This window comes from Microtus ochrogaster, chromosome 8 (assembly GCF_000317375.1).
Source record: "Microtus ochrogaster isolate Prairie Vole_2 chromosome 8, MicOch1.0, whole genome shotgun sequence".
NCBI lineage: Eukaryota > Metazoa > Chordata > Mammalia > Rodentia > Cricetidae > Microtus > Microtus ochrogaster.
This window is the reverse complement of record NC_022015.1, coordinates 62,408,525-62,430,054: the sequence shown is the minus strand read 5'-3', so window position 1 is coordinate 62,430,054 and position 21,530 is coordinate 62,408,525. Positions and strand designations below refer to the sequence as shown.

Genomic DNA, 21,530 nt, shown 5'->3' with positions numbered 1-21,530 from the left:
GTGTCTCGAAAATCCAAAAAAAAAAAAAAATGTTCCAAGCATGGGTCTCTCTCTAAGAACACTGAATTCTTTTTCTCCCAAAAAGGAGGGGAGAATACAAGTAGAGAATTATCAAGATGTTACCATAGGGTTAGCCTGTCTCATTATTACTGCAAGACATCCACCTGCTTGTAGAAAGAGAGTGCCTTTAATTTTGTGAATATTCTTCCATCATTCTAATCAGGTCTTGGTAAATTTCCCAGGGTGCATCCTGTCCAAGGTAAAAATCCAAATGATTGTAGTGTGGGATCTCCTTGTAGTAGATAAGGTTGGCGACTTTAGGGAGCAGATCTTTAGTGTCCTGGGCATCTGCCACAACATCCTGTCCTCCGCTCCACATGGCCGTTGGGACCTGCATCTTAGTGATGTTGTACACAGGAGGTGTAAGCTAAACGAAGTGAGGGAGGGAGAGGGAGAACTATATTATGGAACGAAATAAAGCTATTAGATATTAAGCTAACTTTTCAAATCCCATTCTGTTGAGCTTAATGATATATAAACATGAAAATAGTGTGTTAGTCAGTTATCCACTGCTGTGAAAAAAAATAACAACTAAATTTTTTTTCAGAGGTTGTAGTACCTGGTTGACTGTCTTGTTTGCTTTTACACCTGTTTTGAGGCCGTGCATCATGACATAAGCACACAGCTGAAGAAAGAGCCCACCATCAAAGCCAAGAATCAAAGAAAGCACGTTCATGCAATAATGCGTTAGGAAAACAAAGGGAAGCCGTCACACTCCTGACTTGCACTTTGGGACAGAGAGGAAAGGGTACTTGAGGAAGTGTTTCTTTAAAAGGAAAGGGTTTCTCTTTCCCGTAGAGCTTGATCCAAGAGTTGTCCTTTTTTAATAACTACTGGACAGGATAGATGTCTCTCTCATGTGCAGAAATCTGGCCACAGTGGTTTTTTGACAGTTGTGCTTCAGAAGGCTTTTCAGAAAACATTTATAGCAACATATGGAAACTAATACTTGAAATATGTTTAAAGAGATTTATCGGTACACAGAAATAGTATGGTATAGGGCTAAATACCCAGCAAACTTCCCTTATACATTCCTCTTATGTAGGTCACACCTTCTTTGGTACCTGTAGAACCTCATTGTTTTCCAAAGACCATTCCTCCAAATGCTATTGAATGCCTTCTTTTCCAAATTCTTCGTATTTTTCTGCCAGTTGTCTCAAAGTGAATATCTGATCTGTTGTTCTCCTGTTAGCTCTAAATCTGCACTACAACTCTGCTAAGATTTTCTCTGTTTCGCCATTTATCCTTTTCTGGAAAACAGAGGAGAAGATACTGCTGCTAATGGTACAACAAACTAATGCCCCTTTCTTTCTCTCTCAGAAGTCCAGCTTGTCCTTCTTCCTGTGTATGGGAATTACGACTGAGTACTTCCATTTCGTGGGAATCACTTCATGTTCCCATATCTCTCTGAAGAATCTGAGAAGTGCCTTGGCCCCTGAGTCTACTGTAGCCACCTCCAGTTCTTCCTCTGTGATATCATCCATTCCTGGGGCCTTTCTGCATTTTATTATCTTGATAGCTTCCTCTACCTTACTCCTGTCAATATTTAATATTTCCTCATCGTCTATGGTGTATGAGTGCCTGCTGAAGTGTTTTTTTATTGTAGTCTAGGTTGACAGCATTAGGGTCATTGATAGGGTGTCAAAGTATTGTCTCCATCTTTGCCTTACTTCCCATGGTTCTGTTAATAAATGACCCTGCCCATCTTTAATCACCTGAATCTAAGGAGCATGTCTGGCAGTTATCAGTCTGATAGTTTTGTAGACAAGATGTGGTTTATTATGGAGTCTAGTCTCTTCAACCTCTTTGCAGATACCTTGTATATACAGTTCTCTATCCCTTTTTGCTCTTCTTTTGACCTCCCTGCACAGATAGCTGTGGTGTTTTGCTATCTGTAGATTGCCTCTTTAGGTTTTTAGCTTCCTTGTTTCTTCTGCCAGGTTGATCGTCTCTGCAGTAAGCCATTCTACTGGTGTTGCCTTTTGTATATGAGACCCTTGCCTTGAGCTGCCTTCTTTACATCTCTGAAACCTAGACAATGAAATGCTCCTCAAACCAATGGCTGAATATGTTTGAGATGGCGTATATCAGGAGGATTCTACACATCACACAAAGAGACAGGTTGCACAATGATGACATTAAGAAACATCTCCATCTATAGATGGAAGTAAACTATAGATTATGGTAACAGCATTTGAGATACTTCGGCCATAGTATGAGAATGAATGATGGCACATACCTGAAGATAACACTGCTTGGAGGAGTACCCGGGATAAAGAAAAAAAAAAGGCCCAAACAAAACGATGGATAGACAGTACAAAGGAAGACTGTGGAACCTTGGGTATGACAATAATATAAGCATCTAGGACTACCCAGGATAGGAACAACTGCAGAACCACCATAAATGGGCTACCCATGCATGCTTTAAGCATTGCTAGAGCATAAATGATGATGAGGTCACACCTTGATCTAAATGACTAAGTATCCCTGTGGGTCCTTCTGTGTCCAAAAGACCCACCATAGTGACTCAGTAGCATCTGTCCACAAGATGATCTAAAACTAGATCAGAAGATTTTCTGGCACCTTGCTCCTTAGCTATGGATTTTTCTTTGACTTTAAAATGTCAAGAGCTGTGTGAGGTAAAGTCACCATATGAGTACTATTTTGGAAAGAGTCAATGAATGGAAATAGAAGTCTCCGAGCAAAACTGGATTCCAGAAAGTCTGGCACAGTGTCCCAAATGTAAAGTCAAATTACGGAGAGTGGGATCTGGCTTTTCCTGACTGTGGTTTCCTTAAGCACCAGGGTACAAAGCAGAAACACTTAGCTGCAAAGACATAGCACAATAAAAAGTGAAAACAAAACAAAAACAAAAGCAATGCAATGTTTAGACATCAATAGATACAGGTTAGCTTTCAGAAACAGTCAGACCCAAAGTCCCTTGAGCTGGAATCCCTTTATTCCAGTGAAATGATTACTCTGATAAGAAGGCAGGCAGCGAGGAGAAAGAATATCAAAAATGAATAATAAAATTCTACTTTAAGTTGTATCTGCTAACTTTTGCCAGGAATTTTTAGTTTATTTGTAAGTTGACAGTGAGAAATTATATTTACTCATTTAGAAATTATATTTCCTTAGCAATGAAGGATCACTAGTGATTTACATCAGTAATTTTATATCAGTAATTGCACCCATATAATTTATGGTGTCAGAAAATGTAGTTGTGACTAAAGACCTTTTAAATAGGCATAGCTCATCATCTTTTTTTTGATTAGTTTTTTGAGACCATGGATTTTCTGTGAAACAGTCCTGGCTATCCCAGAACTCACTCTGTGGATTAGGCTGGCCCCAAACATAGTTCTTACTCTGTTTGAGTCCCCACCAAAAGTTTCATGCAAAGTATCCATATCTGATCCTCTGACACCCCATATGTATGGTTATCATTCCAGTTTATAAGTACAAGGATGAAGTTGATAGCTCTGACCCCATTTTCATCCAAGTGTGATCATAACGTGTGATCAGTGTCTAAAATGATCTTCTTAAGGAAACCGCAAACTCTTGGTGGAAGAAGGAAGGCAGTTACCCAAAGAGAAACATGTCAGCTTGACAGTTTGTGTTTGGTACCTGTCCTTGTACTCAAACCCATACATGTACAACTTTAGCAGTTTGGGAAGACAGCCAGACTTTTCAAAACAATAAAAATAATGGATTTTATCTATTTATGCTATTTATTCCTTGCAATTTTGAAAACCTGATGACAATGTTTTATGTTTTATCTCAGTCTGCTATGAGGACGTCAAATAGTGATTGGGTCTTCCAACGCAGTTGGAAAAAGTAACAGTAGCTAATACCATACACTGTTTTAGTGTAGGGTGTTCATTTTCATCCTTGATATCAAGACGTAGCTTAATATTCCGTTACCCATTGGATAGTATCAGTTCTCCCTAAAGATGGCAATTTCAGATTGATGTGTTGCAAATGATCTGTAGATTAGGTTTTTTTTTAAAGTAAAAAAAGACCATGCTGAGGGACTACTAGAGCAATGCTAGCTTTACTAGATGAAGTGGAAGTGAAATAAAAAAGTCCATGCTGAGGGATTACTAGAGCAATGCTAGTTTTACTGGGTGAAGTGGGGGGTCATGTTTTCTAATCCTGTTTTTAAAACAGTGATATAAAATATTGAGAGTTCTTCTTTGTTTTTCTGGTGAAGGAATGAGTAGTGAAAGAAAAATAGAGAACTAAATTGCAGAATACCTTAGGTCATATTCTAGTTATTTGGCAATTTACTTCCTTGAGTCTCTAGGATAATGAGGACAATAAAGTTTCAAGTGAGCATTGTGAGGATTAGAAACACGATGTATGTATGACACACATAAAACCAGGAAGCACCATGCGCTAGCAGCAGTAAGAATGCCTATTGTAGCTGATGCAGAGCTGTAAACACTTAAATACTTGAGTGGAAGCTGTTCTCGCTGGCTCCTTGCAGCACACCACTGGCTATGATGAACATTTGTGTTGCCTACCTGATTGAAATGCATCATGTTCTGGTTAGCATTGCCCCAGTCAAAAGCTTGGAGTCGACCAGAATTGACAGCCTGAGATGAAATAAAAGTAAAAATCACATTAAAGTGACATAAGTAAAACATGTGCATTTAAAACTAACGAGCAAGAAATACAAAAAGGAGGTTGGTAATATTCCCACTCATTAGAACACTGATCAATAATGGAAATGAACACTGCTTCATAGGACTGATATAACCTTTTTAACTTTCACCCATATCTTTTGAATGAAATCTGCAGATAACAATGCTTTCAAATGTTACATTACACGATGGATTTCAGCGATTTATATCTGCATATGTTTATAGAAGCGTGGGCCATACTTTCCGAACACTAAAAGTGGTTATGGCTGTTATTGAACAACTATGGAGTTTACTGCCCCCCCCCCCAGCAAGTGTCCTTATGCCATTATGGATTCATTTTCTATTACTAAACGTTATTTTCATCATTAGGAAAAAAATTCAGATATGTGGACTGCCCGTTGCTTCTGTGCAGGGCCAACCCAGTGTCGTGTCAGACTGTAAATAAGAGAGGTAAGCTGGGTGCTGGAAACAGTTGTGATGACCAGCCTCACACCTCAGTATTTAGACTTTAAATATGTGAGTAGAACTATTCAGACGTTTATAGTTTCCTTGATTCTGCTGTTGGCCACCTGCCACCCTTGTGGAATTAAGGAGGCAGATACTCCAGATTTATATCAAGCACTTAATGACTTTGTATTCACTCATGGTTTTAATTCCTTTATTTTAAATTTTTTACTTCCATAACATTATATATAGTATTATATATCATATATTATATACATTATCTTATTTATGATTATACAGGTTATATTTAAATATGCATGATATATAATGTTATGATATAGATAAAGTGTTATGGAAGTAAAAATATGTGTGTGATATTAAAATTCCACACAGTTTAAGCAATGGGGGGCAACAGAGCATATTTTTTAGAATCTGGAGTCTAGAGTCTAATCAGATTGTTTTATATCCATACTAGATATGTGTCTTATGCAGTGTAAGGTATTTTTGAGGTGTGAATAATGACGGCATTGGGTGGTGACATTAGGCAGGAAGATGTGTACAAAGCATTCAGTCCCTGGTAATGTGCAACAGAGCGCTGTCCACCAGCTTCACTACAAGTCAAGTATGGTATGTTTTGTTTGAAACCCTTGAGATCAGCTGTACTCTTGATTTCAAAGTTTTAAAAAATATTCTTTTATTTTAGAATATTTGCATGGATTTTATATATTGAGCATGTCTAATTCTGAAGATCCACAATTTACCCTGCTCCAGATTCTAAAGCTTTTTGAGTGTAAAGTCCTGGATTAGAGAAATCCAAGCAGAACTATAGTTAGAGAAGTAGCAGCTCTCTTGCCTTAGCTATCTGTCTACATTATGAACAAATGTTTTATCCCCATCGTTTCTTCATTTCTGTCAAAAGAGAGAGTTTAACTGTAGCTGCATAAGGCACCAATTGCAACATTTGCAGAAAGTGCCTTCACTGAAAAATTTTCATGCGAATCAGTGAGATGAAAGAAATAATATATAAAGAGCAAGAAGAACACGCAGTAAGTGGCTCATGAACTGGAGGCATGAATTTACGTTTTCTGGAGACCAGGACCATTATAGGTTGTACCCTGTCTTCATCAGTAGTTGGTCTCATGCTTAGATCAGTCTTTATTCGTAGTAGCATGAATTCTATCTACCCCAAAGTGGAGCTTCCAACCTTTCCACAAACCTTCAGTGCTTCTCCTATTATCTGTAATGGGTTCTCGTTTTCAGCTTTAAAGCAGGTCACAAGGTATTATTATACACATTAAAATGCAAAGTACTCTCTCTTACTAACTCATCTTATCTCATAAACAGGTAGATAGGGTTATGCTTATTTTGCTCAATTCGTTTAAAAGGATGGAGCTGACATGACTGATCAGTAATACAGGCAAAGTTATAGGAATAACTAATGTGTATTCATGTGCATCTTGTCCCAGAAACTTGTACAACTTAATTGAACTTGCTTTATCTATGAGCTTACTGGATATTGAGTAATCTTATTAAACAAAATTATAATTGTGGGCAAACCCACAAACTGTTTGCCTTTCTTAATCCCTTTGTAAAATTCCTTCTGTTCAGAATAAAGCATTCTCTTTGCACGCTGAACAGCCCTGTGGGCTAACTGGAAGATGAACAGGTATTTCTGGAACAGGCTGCATCATTTTACATAAAGTTGGACCAAAGCTAATGATTTCCCAGAAGAGGAAAAACAAACCTTCCCCGAACAGGCTGAGGGAGGAACCTAAGGATGAGAACTCATTGAGAATATGTGGGACGCAGACTCCTAACCCAGGCACTGAACACAAGAACAGATGGCAGCAGAGGTCATCCAAAGGAGGAACTATTGCTGGTCCTAGAAGCAGCACTATGATTGGCAGGTACCTGCACGCCCTGCACGAAGCTCTCTGGGATCACCCCTCAGGGATTTTGCAGATGCTTGAATATGTCAGTCGGGGAGAGAGAACATGTACCTGGGCCCAGTGCAGCATGTTCTGAACAGATGTTCCTGCTTGACTCTGTGCCAGGTAAACATCCAAGCGACTCTGTAAAGAGATCATTTCTCACCTAGAGGCTACTCAGGACAATGTGCAGACATTCGAAAAACACTTCAGCTTTCTCTATATAACAACAATTATCATCTTTAGGGAAAATGTATTTTATATCTTTGGGGACATTATTAACCAAAGAAACCCATCATGAAGGACATTTTCCTCCCAAGGCTTTGTTTGCTCTCCTGGATAATCAGAGGACATCTGATTGGTTGAATGCAGAAGGTTATGGACCTGCTCTTTATGAACTCACCTCACACTTTCAAAGGGTTAAAAACTTTAGTAACCCTTTACTCTACTTTGTATATTTTAGAAAGGGCATTAATATGAAACTTGGAGGGGCTAGAGAGATGGCTCAGTGGTTAAGAGCAATGACTGGTCTTGCAGAGAGCCTAAATTCAATTCCCAGAACTCATATGGCAGCTCACAACTGTTTGTAATGTCAGTTCCAGGGGATCTGAAGCCCTTGTTTGGCTTCTGCAAGCACAGCATGCACATGGTACATATAAAATGAAGATAAATACATTCAAAAATAAATTTAATAAAAAACTTAGCTCAAAAAATATTGGAAATAGATCTACATGTTTCTACTCATTTCTAGGTTTTAAAAAGTGTCAAATCTTCCATGGGGCTTTTAAATGTTTGCACACACACACACACACACACACACACACACACACTCACACACATCTATATTCTGGATGAGATTATTTCACAATTTAAAGTTCATTTTTGAATATAAGAATCATTATTCTACCAATTGAGCATCAAAAATTTTTCAAAATTACTTCTATTTATCATCAGTGTAAAACTACTGAAAAAAAGTAAAAATCCCATGGCTTGAGTTCAGAGCATCTGTATTATTAGTTCCACAAAAACTGCGGTGGGCCTCTGGCTGTGCTGCACTAAAAGTATCTGTTCTTCAAGATGTTATAATACCCCATAATCCAGTCCTTAGCTGTCAGTCAAAAATGGATTTGACCAAATAGAGCCTCCGTCTTTAAGAGTATTGCTTTATTATGTATTTTCAAATTCTCGGGCCAATTTGTTTAGCTCTGCTTATGAGATGTATTTTCACTTCTATGACATTCTTACATTTCCATGACTAGCCAGCACCATTTCCCAATAACTATGTGAAATGAGAAAAGAGTGCATCTTAAAAAGAAAAGAAAGAAAAAACTAGAAGTTCTGTCTCGAAGGTTTGGTTTTTTTTTTGTTTTTTTTTTTTTTTTTGTAAATGATAGTCAACTTTAAACCCTGGTTGGAACCAGGAAGATGCTCATTACATCCCAAAAGACAAAAAGGAGGTCATCAATGTGGTTTTCCATAAAATCCAAAGTCACCTCTCACTCCTTATGTAACAAAATCATTGGCTTCCTGGAAGTGATTATCTATACCTACCATGTTTAAGTTTTGGCGATCAAATCCACTTAGAGAAAACATGAAGTTGCTGCACACAGGATGGAATATCTTATGGTTGCACACCTTGGTGGCAATGAACTGTTCAAGCAGTGTGTGAGAGGAGAACATTTTGTCACCAAACAACATCTGCAAGATGGGTATAAAGCATCATTAAATGTCATATGCATGGATGTCAACAGTGAAGAGTGCTTATTCATTCATGCGAGCTCAGGGCAAGTGATGGTACTGAGCCTGGATGAAACCAGGAGGCTGGTGAAAATTTATCTCTGTACTCCACTAATGCTTTTCATGAGAATCTTTCATTGGGATGTTTTGGGAACATTCCCTCAGAGAACAGCCTACCCAGGAATTGGCAAAACTTCAAAAAAAGAAAAAGGCCTTTGTACATGGTTCTGGCATTCTCTTTCTTGTAACCCAAGAAGAATTTAGTTCCTATTTGTCTAAGTATTTGTTCCTGTATAATGGGAAAATTGGAATCTTCTAAGCAGAGCAACCATGGAGGCTCTAGATCACATTTGAAGAATGTCTAATGAAGTTCCAAGAACCCAGCAAAGAGTTCCAGTACAAAGCTACTATCCTAACTGGTGACTGAAAGAGGTATTAAACCTTTCTTTCCTTTACTGCTTTCCCAGAGACAAAAGCTGTACCCTCAGTAGTGAATCTCTGCCGATGAAACTGCAGGCAAGGCTGCAAGCTGAGTGCCCTTTTTAATTCTAGCAATCTATCACATCACAGAACTCATTGGATCCCTGTGCGTATCAGTCAGATATGGCAGTGAATTTCACAGTATTAGGATACGTTACAGAGAAGGTGAAAAGATCATTTAGAAACAAGCCACTACTGTTAAAACTGGCACAGATTTCTCCTGAAATCTCCTTTTTACTGACTATTGCAACAGATAACAGCAAAACAATAATAATAGACCTTTATCTGCATTGCATTGATGTATTATAAGTTTTATACTTTGTTAAACTGGAGTCAATAAACTAACTTTCTTCAATTCTAAGTTTGAAAAAAATTTTATATTACAGAATTGAGAGGAATTTCTATTTAATAAAACATTTATCTATTAGTCATAGAAACTTTGATAGAATATTTAAGATACTGTGACCTAATTAGTATAACTTTTAGGTCAAAGAGAAAGAAGACAGAGAGAAGGAAGAAGGAAAGAGAAGTAAGGAGGGAGAGGAGAAGAATTATTCAATTAAACTGGTTCAAGATATACAATTCTTTAGGCCAGAAGGCAATAATAGGTTATTGCAAAAATAATCTTATTCATCTATCCTCTTCTTCATTTTGCCACACTTACTATGCAAGCCTCATAATTACTCAATTACCAAACTGTAATCCTGTGTAACTGTCCCCATCATAATTTAATGATCGTGGCAACATCTATTCATACTGTGAATTTATGTTTAAAAAGACGATTGGCACCTATTCAGTGTTCTATGTGTAAAAACCTAAATTTCCATGTAAATAAGCAATTTAACTGAAAAGAAAATCTAATCTGAACACTGAATGTTTTTATTTTTTGTTTACCAATACCTTTTCTATCTATCTATGGGGAAAATGTACATGACAAGAAACAGCCAGTTAATTCACATAGTCAGCCACAGTAATATGTGAAGGAAGAGGCTGTATTATCACATAGGGCCTCAGTCTCTGCTGTGCTAGTCAGGTTCCCCCAGTACAGGGGGAGATATAATGGTAATCCTGCATTTTTCTTCAACTCCATGGCCAATATTATGCATTTACTTAGGAACAAATAATTGTTCCTTCATCCTGACCTAAAGAAGAGTATAGTATAATATTGCAGGAAGTCTGGCTCCTGTGTACAGGTGGACACACTACTGTGCAGATGTAATTCCAGCTTGATCCTGGAGAGGGCATATTTGTCACATGATAATTGGCACACAGGTTCCTCTAAGAATCTTGGCATTATTGTGATAATTGAGCCATTTTTGTATTTTTGAAAAAATGGCATGTTTAGTGGCTGTGGGCGAAACAGATACAATGCTTGTAATATCATCTCAAGGACTAGTGCAGCTTGACAAGCCCCACCCACTGTGAGCACATGACTGGCCAAGCACAGAGTTGTCTGCATTACTTCTCCAAGGAGTGGTTTACTCAACTGGACATCCTTATGTATGTATCTGTGAATATCCAGACTTGACTTTTTCTGGTTGACATTGAAAACTATGAAACTACATTCGATAATAGTATCCCCATGATCCCTGCACCTGGAAGGCAGAGGAGGGAAGATTGCCAATGTCAGATGCCTGATTTGTATGTGAAGTTTTTAAGTTAGACAGTCCCAAACATGGAACCACTACCATCCAAACAGTACAGAAACTATTATACACGAGCAAAATCATCATCTTTCATTTGCCCAGTGAGAATTAGATTGAGGTTCTGGCTCTAGTACCCATTAGGATTATTTGAGAAAGGTTGTTTGGTTTATCTAAGTTTCAAGCTTTTATTTTAAGAAGTGAAGACAACTGTAACCAACGAGCTGAACAGAGAAGGTAAAAAAGAAAAAAGGTTCAGTGTAACTGCAGATTCAAAATAAAATAGGGTAAAAAGAATACAAAGAAACAAATGCCCAGAGGTAGAATGGTGTAGTAATAGGTGAGGCGGGGCTGCATCCCCAGAACCCCAGCCGCTTGCTCTGGCTGCCTGCCCGCACGGCTAGCTTATGCCCCGAAATAATTACACGGACACTGTATTCTTTTAAACACCGCTTGTCCCATTTCTATCTAGCCTCTTCTGGGCTAACTCTCGCACCTGGACTAGCCCATTTCTTATAATCTGTGTAGCACAGCTGGGTGCGCTTACCGGAGCTTCTAGCCTACGTCCATCCTGGGTCGGAGCTTCATCACGTGTGCCTCAGAGAGCAGAGCTCTCGCCTCTGCCCGCAGGAGTGGAGCATCATGTCTCTCTGAGGCGTCTGCCCCTGAGAGGAGAGCTGTCGAGTCTGACCTCACTTCCTCTTCCGCCCAGCATTCTGCTCCTCCCACTTACGTTCTAACCTATCAGGTCAAGCAGCTTCTTTATTAAATCAACCAATGACCTTCCTCCATCAGAATGGGGTGTGGAAGGGAGCAACTAAGTAAACGCCAAGTACTGTACATTTAAATCTAAAATAAGCTTGATTAATATATTAATGATCAAAAGCATTATTGGTTGAGTTTGTTATTGGCCGAGAATGATGCTTACACATATTTTCTTATTTGAATACCCTAGCACGGTACATTCCATCCACTGATGTTGGATTTCCCTCTGTACGCTGTATGCCATTGTTTAATAAAGAAACTGCTTGAGCCTATGACATGGTAGAACAGAGCTAGGCCAAGAAAACTAAACCGAATGCTGAGAGAAGACAGAATCAAGGAGATGCCATGGAGCCACCAGAGAAGAAAGACATGAGCTGCCAGCAAAAACGTTGCATGTAGGCCATGAGCCTTGTGGTAAAATATAAAATAATAAAAATGGATTAATTTAAAATGTTCTGTTTACATGGGGCTTTTTATGACAATGAGCCATGTCTGCTCCTAGCAACACCAATTTAGTTCAGAGAAGATAATGAACATTGAAGAAACTACATATGATGAAGTACAATTAAGAAAAACTCAAAGACAGACATCGGGTTCATCCTGAAGACCAGAAAATCAAAGCAACCAGTCACTGGCTCTTACCTTGACCTTAGTCAGAAAATGGTGATCCTGCTTCCAAGAAACCTCAGAATGAGACTGAGACTGAGAGCTGTCTCCTCTCATTTTATAATCCTCTCTAGCTCTGAGATTAAGGGTGTGCACCACTACTGCCTGGTTTCTATGGCAAGCTAGTGTGGCTGACTGGGATCAAAGGGGTATGTCATTGCTACTTGATCTGTAAGACTGGCCAGTGCGGCTGTTTTACTTTTCTGATTTTCAGCAAGCTTTATTTATTAAGATACAAATGAAATGCCACTACAATATGGAGTTTTTATTAAATGTGACAAAATTAGACATTTGGGCATGAAACTACTCTTGTCTTGGCTGCTAACAGTATGAACTGGACAACAAGGACAAAAAGGAATAAGAGTGTTGAACTTTGCCAAGAAAAGGCAAGATAGTCCTTCAAAATTCCTGCTTCACAGAAAAGTCTATCAGATATTCTAGTCTTATAATATGAAGATAGATGCCCCAATATTACAGAGGAACTTTGGGGTGACTGTCCAGGCAGCCAGATGCCTCTGTCAGTTCTATGGTTTTGGAAGTTGTTTGCTGTGCACTTTTTTGTTAAGTCAAATAATATCCTTTGGGGTCTTTGATGGAACTGAATGCAGATTAAACGATAAGGGTTAATTTAATTTATAAGAGTTAGTTAGAAAAAGCTAAACTATAGGTTATGCTTTCTTTTTAAAAAATATTTATTTATTTATTATGTATACAATATTCTGTCTGTGTGTATGCCTGCAGGCCAGAAGAGGGCACCATACCCCATTACAGATGGTTGTGAGCCACCATGTGGTTGCTGGGAATTGAACTCAGGACCTTTGGAAGAGCAGGCAATACTCTTAACCTCTGAGCCATCACTCCAGTCCAGGTTATGCTTTCATAATTAATAGTAAATCTGCAGGTCATGATTTGAGAGCTGGTTGGTAGGACAGAGAAAGATTCATTACAACAATCCTAAGAACAAATACAGACAATGAAAAGTCACTACATGGAACATTTGCCAGAATAGATGATATGTTTAAGTACAACTAAAACCCTCTATGAATTTTTGAAAATTAAAAATCTTGGACTGGAGAGATGGCTCAGTGGTCATGAGCACATACTGCTTTTGCAGAGGACCTGAGTTTAATTCTCAGCACCCATGTCAGAAATTCAAAGATCAGTTGTCACTAACTGCAAGCAACTAGATCCCAACATTGATACTCTAGAAGAAATGAGTTAGTTCACTGATGCATAAGCCTAGCCAATACTGAAAAATAAACAGAAACATGAAAAGGTCAATAACAGCTAGCAATAAGGACTTGATAAGGAATAGTCAATAATGACTAACAATAAGGAATTGATAAAGAATAGTCTTGTATCAAAGAAGACCTCATGACCAGTGGCTTCACTGGTGAATTCTACCAACCATTTATAGAAGGGCTAACATTAAAATTTCCAAAATTATTCAAAAGGAAAAGGAAGGAGATCTTCCAAATTCATTCTATGGAGCCATTATCTTGATATCCAAACCAGAAAAGGAAATAACAAACCAGAAAATTATAGACAAATATTCCCAATGGACAGATGGAAGTAGCCTTAATACAGAATGTAGTAAACCAAATACAACACATTGAAAAGATAATATATCACAATCCAATGAAATTCATCAAAAAGATGCAAGGGTGGCACAAAATATACAAATAAAGCTCACATACCTTGACGGCTTGCCTGGAAAGGGCAGTTAATTTTTTCATGGGACTTCTGGTGTATTTTACTGTGACCACTGGAGCAAGTGCAAAAAATACCTTAATTTTTTTAGCCAGTTCTGGATTTGTTGAGAACGCTATGAAGGCTGCGAGTAAAGAAGACATTAGCTCACACAATTCTCTCCCTCACAAATCACTCTAAAAATAGCTCTGTTGAACACATTGCAAAGCAAAACTGGGAGTACTATTTACACAGAGGAATTTCAAATTTCTGAAGGATAGACTGGGATCTTTCTTGAGGCATTCCAGTGCACTTGTATAGAGAGTGTTGGAGAGGAGGCTCAGTCACATTATGTAGAACATGCATCTTAAACTCCAGAGACCAGGTTAACTCTACCTTGGTGCAATATAAACCACGTTATCATCTTGGCTTCTAACTGTGAAAGTTACCTCCTTTGTATCAATCTCAGTTTCTTCAAGATATAAATGAGGATAACAGACTCTTCAGAGAATGACCATTACATGTATATATGAAATTACATAGGCATGTGCATATGTGTATATACTTTTATATACATGAAAATACTACATAGAATATATATATAAATCTAATATATATAATATAATAAATAAGTATATATATATAAGTCTTAAAGTACTGCTTTTTATTTTTAATCTTTTGAAAATTCTGAATTTAAGAATCTAGGAAGCCTAGATATTGTGGTCTCAAATGTGCACTTTTCAACAAGGGAGATGAGTGAGAGGCCCAGGGTGCTCTATTATTATCCTCTCTAGCTTAGCCCATTGCCTCCCTAGCAAACAAAACCACACTGATCGTAGCATATAATCAGCTACATAATTCTATACTTTTGTTTTCCTGTATTTCTTTAGACTGTGAGAGACTCAAGTAGAAAATGGGCACCATGTTTGTCTTTGTTTCCTCAAAATATAACCTGGAATTTCGTTGTTTGCGGAGAGCATGAGTTAAGTCCTGTCAACCTTCAAATTTGGTGTCTTGCATTGCTTTCTCTTCAGAAAAATACCTAACTACCTAGAGGAAATAGTTTCTTAAAGTCCCAGAACCAGAGATTACAGAGAAAAACAAACAAACACGGAATCAAATGAACAGCCTGACCCCTTCTACAAACACAAAAGAAAATCCCTCACATTGTCTGATTGCATCTGCCCCAAACATACCTATAGTGGTACCCTGGGAATGGCCCACATAGAAGAGTTGCTTCTGTCCACTTTTCTCCAGGATTAGATTTATTGTGGCTGGAAGATCATATTTAGCCATCTCATCCAAACTGCCAAAGAAAGGGAATTAGCAAAGATAAGTGGTTATTCGACCTGCAGTATTTGCAAGTATTCCTTGTAGACTTGGGTACACAGCTTTGGCTTGGCATGAGCGGAGAGTGAGGGCAGTGTGTCTGGACAACTTGTCAGGTTCTGTCTTCACATCTTCACTGCAGAGGCCCCACTGTCAGGACACTGCAGTGAAAAGCGTCTGATGTGAAAGTCTCAGAAATAGGAAATGTCTCCTGACTTCCAGAAAAAAATGCAGGAATGAGGCTATGGAACCAGTGGCCTTAGTGATTCTGTGACTTTGTTCTTACCTCCCGAGGAAGTGTAAGCCTTATCCCTGTGACTAACATGTCAGAATCCAGTAATAACTCTCTGCCACCCAGCCACATTTTGACATGTACAGACAACCCCTGCCCCCTGCCACCTGCAAGTCAGCTACATCAGGAAGGAAACAGGGCTTTAGAAGCAAGCATAGATACAGTATCTAGAGGTTTGTTTTTTTTTTTTTTTAAGTTGGAAGAGAGCCTGAATGGGGAGGAAATTCTAATTCCCTTCCTGTAGATTCCATTGGGTGCATTTGGACAGAGAAGTGAAAACCGAGAAGAATTTATGCTTTTTAAGTGAGCAAACACTTTATTCACAAACAGGCTTCTCTTACCTGAAAGCCCAATACTGAGGTGACTTGGGAGACAATCTCAGGTGTTTTCTGGACCAGGTGTTTCCTCTGCTGTTCCCCAGCCACACATCATAACCACTATCGGCCAGAAGGAAAGCCAAGCTGTTGTTGGGCAAGTTGCAAATCCAGTTACTGGCAGAGGCAACTAAGCCATGCTGTAGATACACGACTGCCTTCGGAGCTGAAAAACAGACAAAACAAGTTCCTTCTTTGACTCCCTCAGGCAGCCGGCCAACCCTGCTTTCTGACTTCTTCACAGGCACGCAAGGTTAAGAGATAAAATTCTGTGTCAGGAAAGCCTAGGGACCAGCCTTTTAGTGACCTGGGACATCTGACTAAGTCTTATTTCCTTCATTTACAAGGGGAAAACTATGGATAACATATTATGTCACCTAGGAATTTGTTAGAGTCACATTTTTCTGGTTCAAAATCTATGTTGCTATGTATGTATGTGCTTCATTTTATGTATATATTAGGAAACAACAGCAAATGTCTCTCACGGGGGAGGTTTAGGCATTCAGTTAAAAATAAAATGTAAAAGACTTTGAGGCAAAATAAATACTAACTCTACTGTTATTTTCATTCATATTATTTTATTCCTTAAGAAGCATCTTATGGGGAGCTGGAGAGTTGGCTCAGAGCTTTAGAGCACTGGTTGCTCTTGCAGAGGACCAGGGTTGGATTCCCAGCACCTACACAGCAGATTATAAGCATGTGAAATGCTAGGACCAGGGCATCTGACACCTTCTTCTGGCCTCCACAAGCACCAGGCACACACGTGGTGCATGGACACAAATGCAGGCAAAATGTTCGTGTATTAAAAAAAAATAAAATAAATCTAATCAAAATGAGCATCTTATTAACTTTTAGGCTTTCCTGAAATAATCCAAATGATGAAGTTGCCAGGTGTTTTGCAAACGAATGACATATGACAACTTTCTTATCACTGAAAGGCAGTAAAGAGTTTCTGCCAAATGGGTCATTATTGCGTCCTGCACACAGCAGAGGGCGGGAAAGGCCCTTCAATGATGCGAGAGGACAGCACCAGTAGGATCAGACTTGCTTGAAATAATGAAATCACACTGGTTTGCTGGGGAATGAGATTATACACTAGTCTCAGTTACCGTGCATTATAATGGAAGAGATTATGTCTCATCCTGGATTTGAATATCATTAAAGCCAGGAAAGGTTTTCAGGTTGCACGGAATTGGAAGGCAAACGGATAGATGTTGGCGACTTATTGCATTTGGGATGTCAGGGAGATGACCGTGGCAAGGATCACTCCTGGGTTTCTAAACGATAGAGCTAGTACTGGGAAGAGGACACGTTTCCTCTTCTGTGTTTAGGTAGTGGGAGAGACAAGATATGGAGAAAGGGAAAGACCACTTAAAAATGGCACCATGCTTTTAAAAGTTGTATAAACTAACGGTGGGGATGCCGTTCTTTCCTATGATAGAAAAGATTACAACCTACGTAGAGAGAAAGCTATCCTGCTGCTGCCAGGACACCTAGGTGTTTCTATTTCAGGCATTTTGATCTCAAAGCAAAGTAAATCATACCTGTTTTCCTTGAACATCCTTTACCATGAGGAATCCTGTAAGTCCCGAGGATATAACCGTCCTCTGTTACAACATCGTACTTTTCATAAGGATAGCCCCAGTAAGAAATAATCTGACTCTGAAAGGGGGCAGGAGAGGAAAATACATACCCGTGATTTGGTTTGCTTTTTGTGTATACATTGCAATACAGTCCTTTAATTATCAGTCCACTGTTCACCAATCTATGTGTTAGGCATCAGCATATAACAGGAAAAATTATAATGGCTTGGGAGATATTTCAGGAAGGGACTGGATGCAGAGGGGTAGCACAAGGGTGGAATGACTCGACATTTAGCATCCTCAGGATGGTGTCTAAGAACTTAGTGTTACTAACACCGGTAGTTCATTCTTAAGAAGTTTTGGCAACAAGAAATATAAAAAGCTGGCTGGTGAGGGAAACCACAGGAGACTGGGATGTATATTGCGTCTAATGATAAGTGAGCTTCTACCAACTTGGCTTCAAAGGGACATGAATGGAAGTGGTTATAAGATCCAGGAACGGAAAGAGAAGGACCACATCAAGGGAGACGGCTGACTAAGCTAACTCCGCAAGATGAGTAAGGGCAGTCGAAAACATGAACCCCTCCCCCCCAAAAAAAAGACCCAAACATTTGATGTCACCCTTCTCTTTCTTTCTACTCCCCTGCTCGAGATTTCCATCGACTAATTGCATTGAACAAAAAATTAAGTTTGGGGGACTTTTAGACCTAGTCTTTAAAGGCCAACATTTTAGGTAGAATGAAAAGTCTAAAGGAACACAAAATTAGTTAGAAGGGCCAGCAGAAACTACCCTATCCACCGACATATATGGAGGCAGAAACAAGTGTCGCAGGATAGACACTTGCTCTACTTCACCAAGCCCTTTTAGAAGTCTTTGCAACAGAACTGTTCATAGTTTAGAATTGAGAAGACTGAAGATCAGGAAAATTAAGTGATTTATTCAAGATAACATGCTAGGAAGAAAAAATGTTTGATTAATGAGACACTAAGTTTAGCTGCAAAGTCTATGTCTTTATCAAAAGATTATACATTTGCTTTTGTGAGGCACATAGTACATCCTTAAGTTGTGCTATTTTGGGGGGTCTAAAGGTACACAAACCAACCTTGGCTTATTGAACCCCAAAGAACACCAATGTAGCTCACAAAACCATGAAATTGGTGTACAGAAAGTCCAAGGAAAAATTCCAGGGTATGTGACAGGGAATCACCAAACAAATCCTGAACCTCCTCTTCAGGAATCCACCACTTAAAACAAAACAAACAACACAAAACAAAACAGAACAAAAACACTAGGATTGTTGCTCCAATGTGGATCAGATCAGTTCTAGGATTAGCTAGTTTTGATAAACACCAAAACAGTCTGTATTTAGTCATTAAAGAAACCCTTGATAAGCAAATTATACCTGAAACAATGAGTAATTGGTAATTTCATATCTTGGTGTTGTTTTGGTTTTGTTTTTCTCAATGAATGACTTACAATGTTCATATAGGCTTCGGGATTTGTGATGCTCCCTTGCTTATAGCTGTGTATGGATCCGGGAAGAAGCATACACCAGGCTGCTGCTAAAAGCCACCGCATTTTGGAATCTGCCTGGGAAAGGAAATATTAATGCCTTCGTCATCAGGAGGAACCTTGCAAAAGGAAATTTGGTGTGATTATTTTATAGCACTGATGAGGAGGATAGCAGAAACAAACTTCCAGGCTATGATTTAAAAAGCAATATACTGTGTTATTAAGGATTCATTTCATGAACATCCTTAAATGGTGACCTTAGGTTTAAAAAGGAGAAAGTAGGAAAAAAAGGATGGAAGGAAGGAAAAAGCTGTAAAGAAACCAATCACGGCTTCAGTAGGTAACTGGATAAAAGAAATGATGGATAATTACATGAAAAATATATTGACTAATGTGTTGCTCACAGAACATTGATTATTTCTGGGAATTGTATAAATTGCTTTTTCTTTTTCTTTTTTTATGGACTTTTGTGACAAGCATCTCTACCACTGAGTTATAATTCTGGCTCCATAAGATATATTTTCCCCCAATTTTCCTGAATGTAGCAGTAAGCCTGGAGAAAATAAATATGGAGATAAGTGTGTCAACACTCTTTACATATTTAGAAACACTTCAATCTTTAACTCCGTGATTTTATTTACAAAAAAATAGAACTAAAATTGCATGAAACTAAAATGCTTCTAAACAGCCAAGGAAATGGAGGAGAGGAACCACCTATAGAATGGGAGGTAATATTTACCAGCTTAACACCCAACAAGGGATTAGCATCCTGAATACATAAAGAACTCAAAAACTAAACACCAACCTCTTCCAAATAGTTCAATAAATGAACTAGTGAACCAATCAGACAGTTCTCCAAAAGAAGCCTTTAAACATGAAAAAGATACTCAATATCCTTAGCCATAAAGTAAACAAAAATCAGAACTATACATACAGATTCCATAGCACCTGAGTCCTGATGGCTGTCACCGAGAAAACATGTGACAGTAGAGCTGGCGAGGATGCAGGAGGAAAGGAGCACAGTGGGACAGTCTTTAGTGTAGCCACTAGTTCTGTGGAGATTCCTTAAAACGCTAACACTAGAACCACCCTAGGGGGACAGTGAGATGGCTTAGTCCCAAGTTTGACAACCTGAGTTCCAACCCTAGCGTTTCTTACAGGAGTGTAGATGAAGGTCGCCTACAGGAACATAGGGTATTTATAATCAACTACACCACCAAAGATGTCAATCAATAACCACTTGTACTAATGGATGTGTGGAACCTCCTGATCTTGTTTATTGACTGCTGAGCAGCTTGTGACCCTCTCCTTCATCCCCTTACATAGCCTCTCACAAGTCCCTTGTCCATGCCTCTTGAACCCCTCATGACTATCAGTGTTGTTCTCAAGCCGAGCCTCCTGAGCTTTCCTTAACCCCATGTGCTCCTCCTTCTAAGACCTTCATGAATCCCATGAACCGGCTCCTGAACTTCATCTTTCTTTTCCTTTCAGAAGGGAATGTTAGGGGCCCAGGCCTTATGAGGATCTCTTGTGGTAGCCAAATTTGCTCTGAATTGAAGAGAATAATGTCCATGCTGTGCTAGATAACAGAGTTCCTTCCCCAAAGTATGCACACGTATATGTGTATATATATCATATACAACTTGATTAGATTGTCACATGCGTATGCCATAAACCTGATTTACTTAATAATCATATCTTACAGTGTTAAAGCTAGAATAAGACCCACAATCAAGGTACTATTTAACATTGTGTAATCTACTTTTCTACACTTTTGTTTGTCCTTAATATTTTATTATTTGAATAATACCACTTAATTATAATATAGCAAATTTTATAAATAATATAGAAGGAAAAAAATCTAGTTTGGTGTTTCTTTATAGATTCATCATCTTTAAAAATGTCTGTATAGTGAAGAAAATGATAAAATAAAATATGGATTCGATTTTTATTCCATAAAAGATGGAACTCCATCTTTTACAGGTTGCTTAAGGTAGAGACTCTGAATACTATGTGGACAACAATTGAATTTTATTGAAAAAAAAATCAGGAATGTGACCTCTTGCAAAACTCCTCCACTGCCCAAAGATACCCTTTCTCTAATAAAAGCTGTTTATTTTCTTCTTTGTCTGATACAGCCAGGGGATGGAGAAATTTCCAAAAGAATCACGGCTTCCTAAATTTTTGGTTCCACACTGTTAAATATTTTATATAAATTCTGGTGCATTATGTAGACAGCTGTCATACCAATATACTTAGTACTGACAGATATACAGATAGCAGAATTGAGTAACTTCACTTCTTTAAAAACAATCAGAAGGGACAGAGATTCCTTCTGTGTCTTTCTGCCCCATAACAGAAACTGCTGGGCTTACTAGCCAGAC

General features: G+C 38.6%; 1 protein-coding gene across 2 annotated transcripts; it reads right to left on the bottom strand.

Moving 5' to 3' along the window:
- Nucleotides 1-187: 187 nt before the first annotated feature.
- Lipk (lipase family member K) lies at nucleotides 188-19,212 on the bottom strand. 2 transcript variants are annotated; one of them, XM_026781426.1, is made up of 9 exons: nucleotides 19,109-19,212; nucleotides 17,595-17,725; nucleotides 16,018-16,216; nucleotides 15,252-15,361; nucleotides 14,064-14,200; nucleotides 8,627-8,773; nucleotides 7,148-7,219; nucleotides 4,584-4,655; nucleotides 188-427 (listed from the first exon to the last, which is right to left on the bottom strand). In XM_026781426.1, exons 1-9 carry the CDS (start codon nucleotides 19,210-19,212, stop codon nucleotides 188-190), a joined length of 1,212 nt encoding a protein of 403 aa, XP_026637227.1. The 2 variants fall into 2 exon arrangements, with proteins under 2 accessions (XP_026637227.1, XP_005352212.1); XM_005352155.1 differs by having other exon boundaries at nucleotides 17,595-17,712; nucleotides 19,111-19,212.
- Between the last annotated feature and the right edge of the window lie 2,318 nt (nucleotides 19,213-21,530).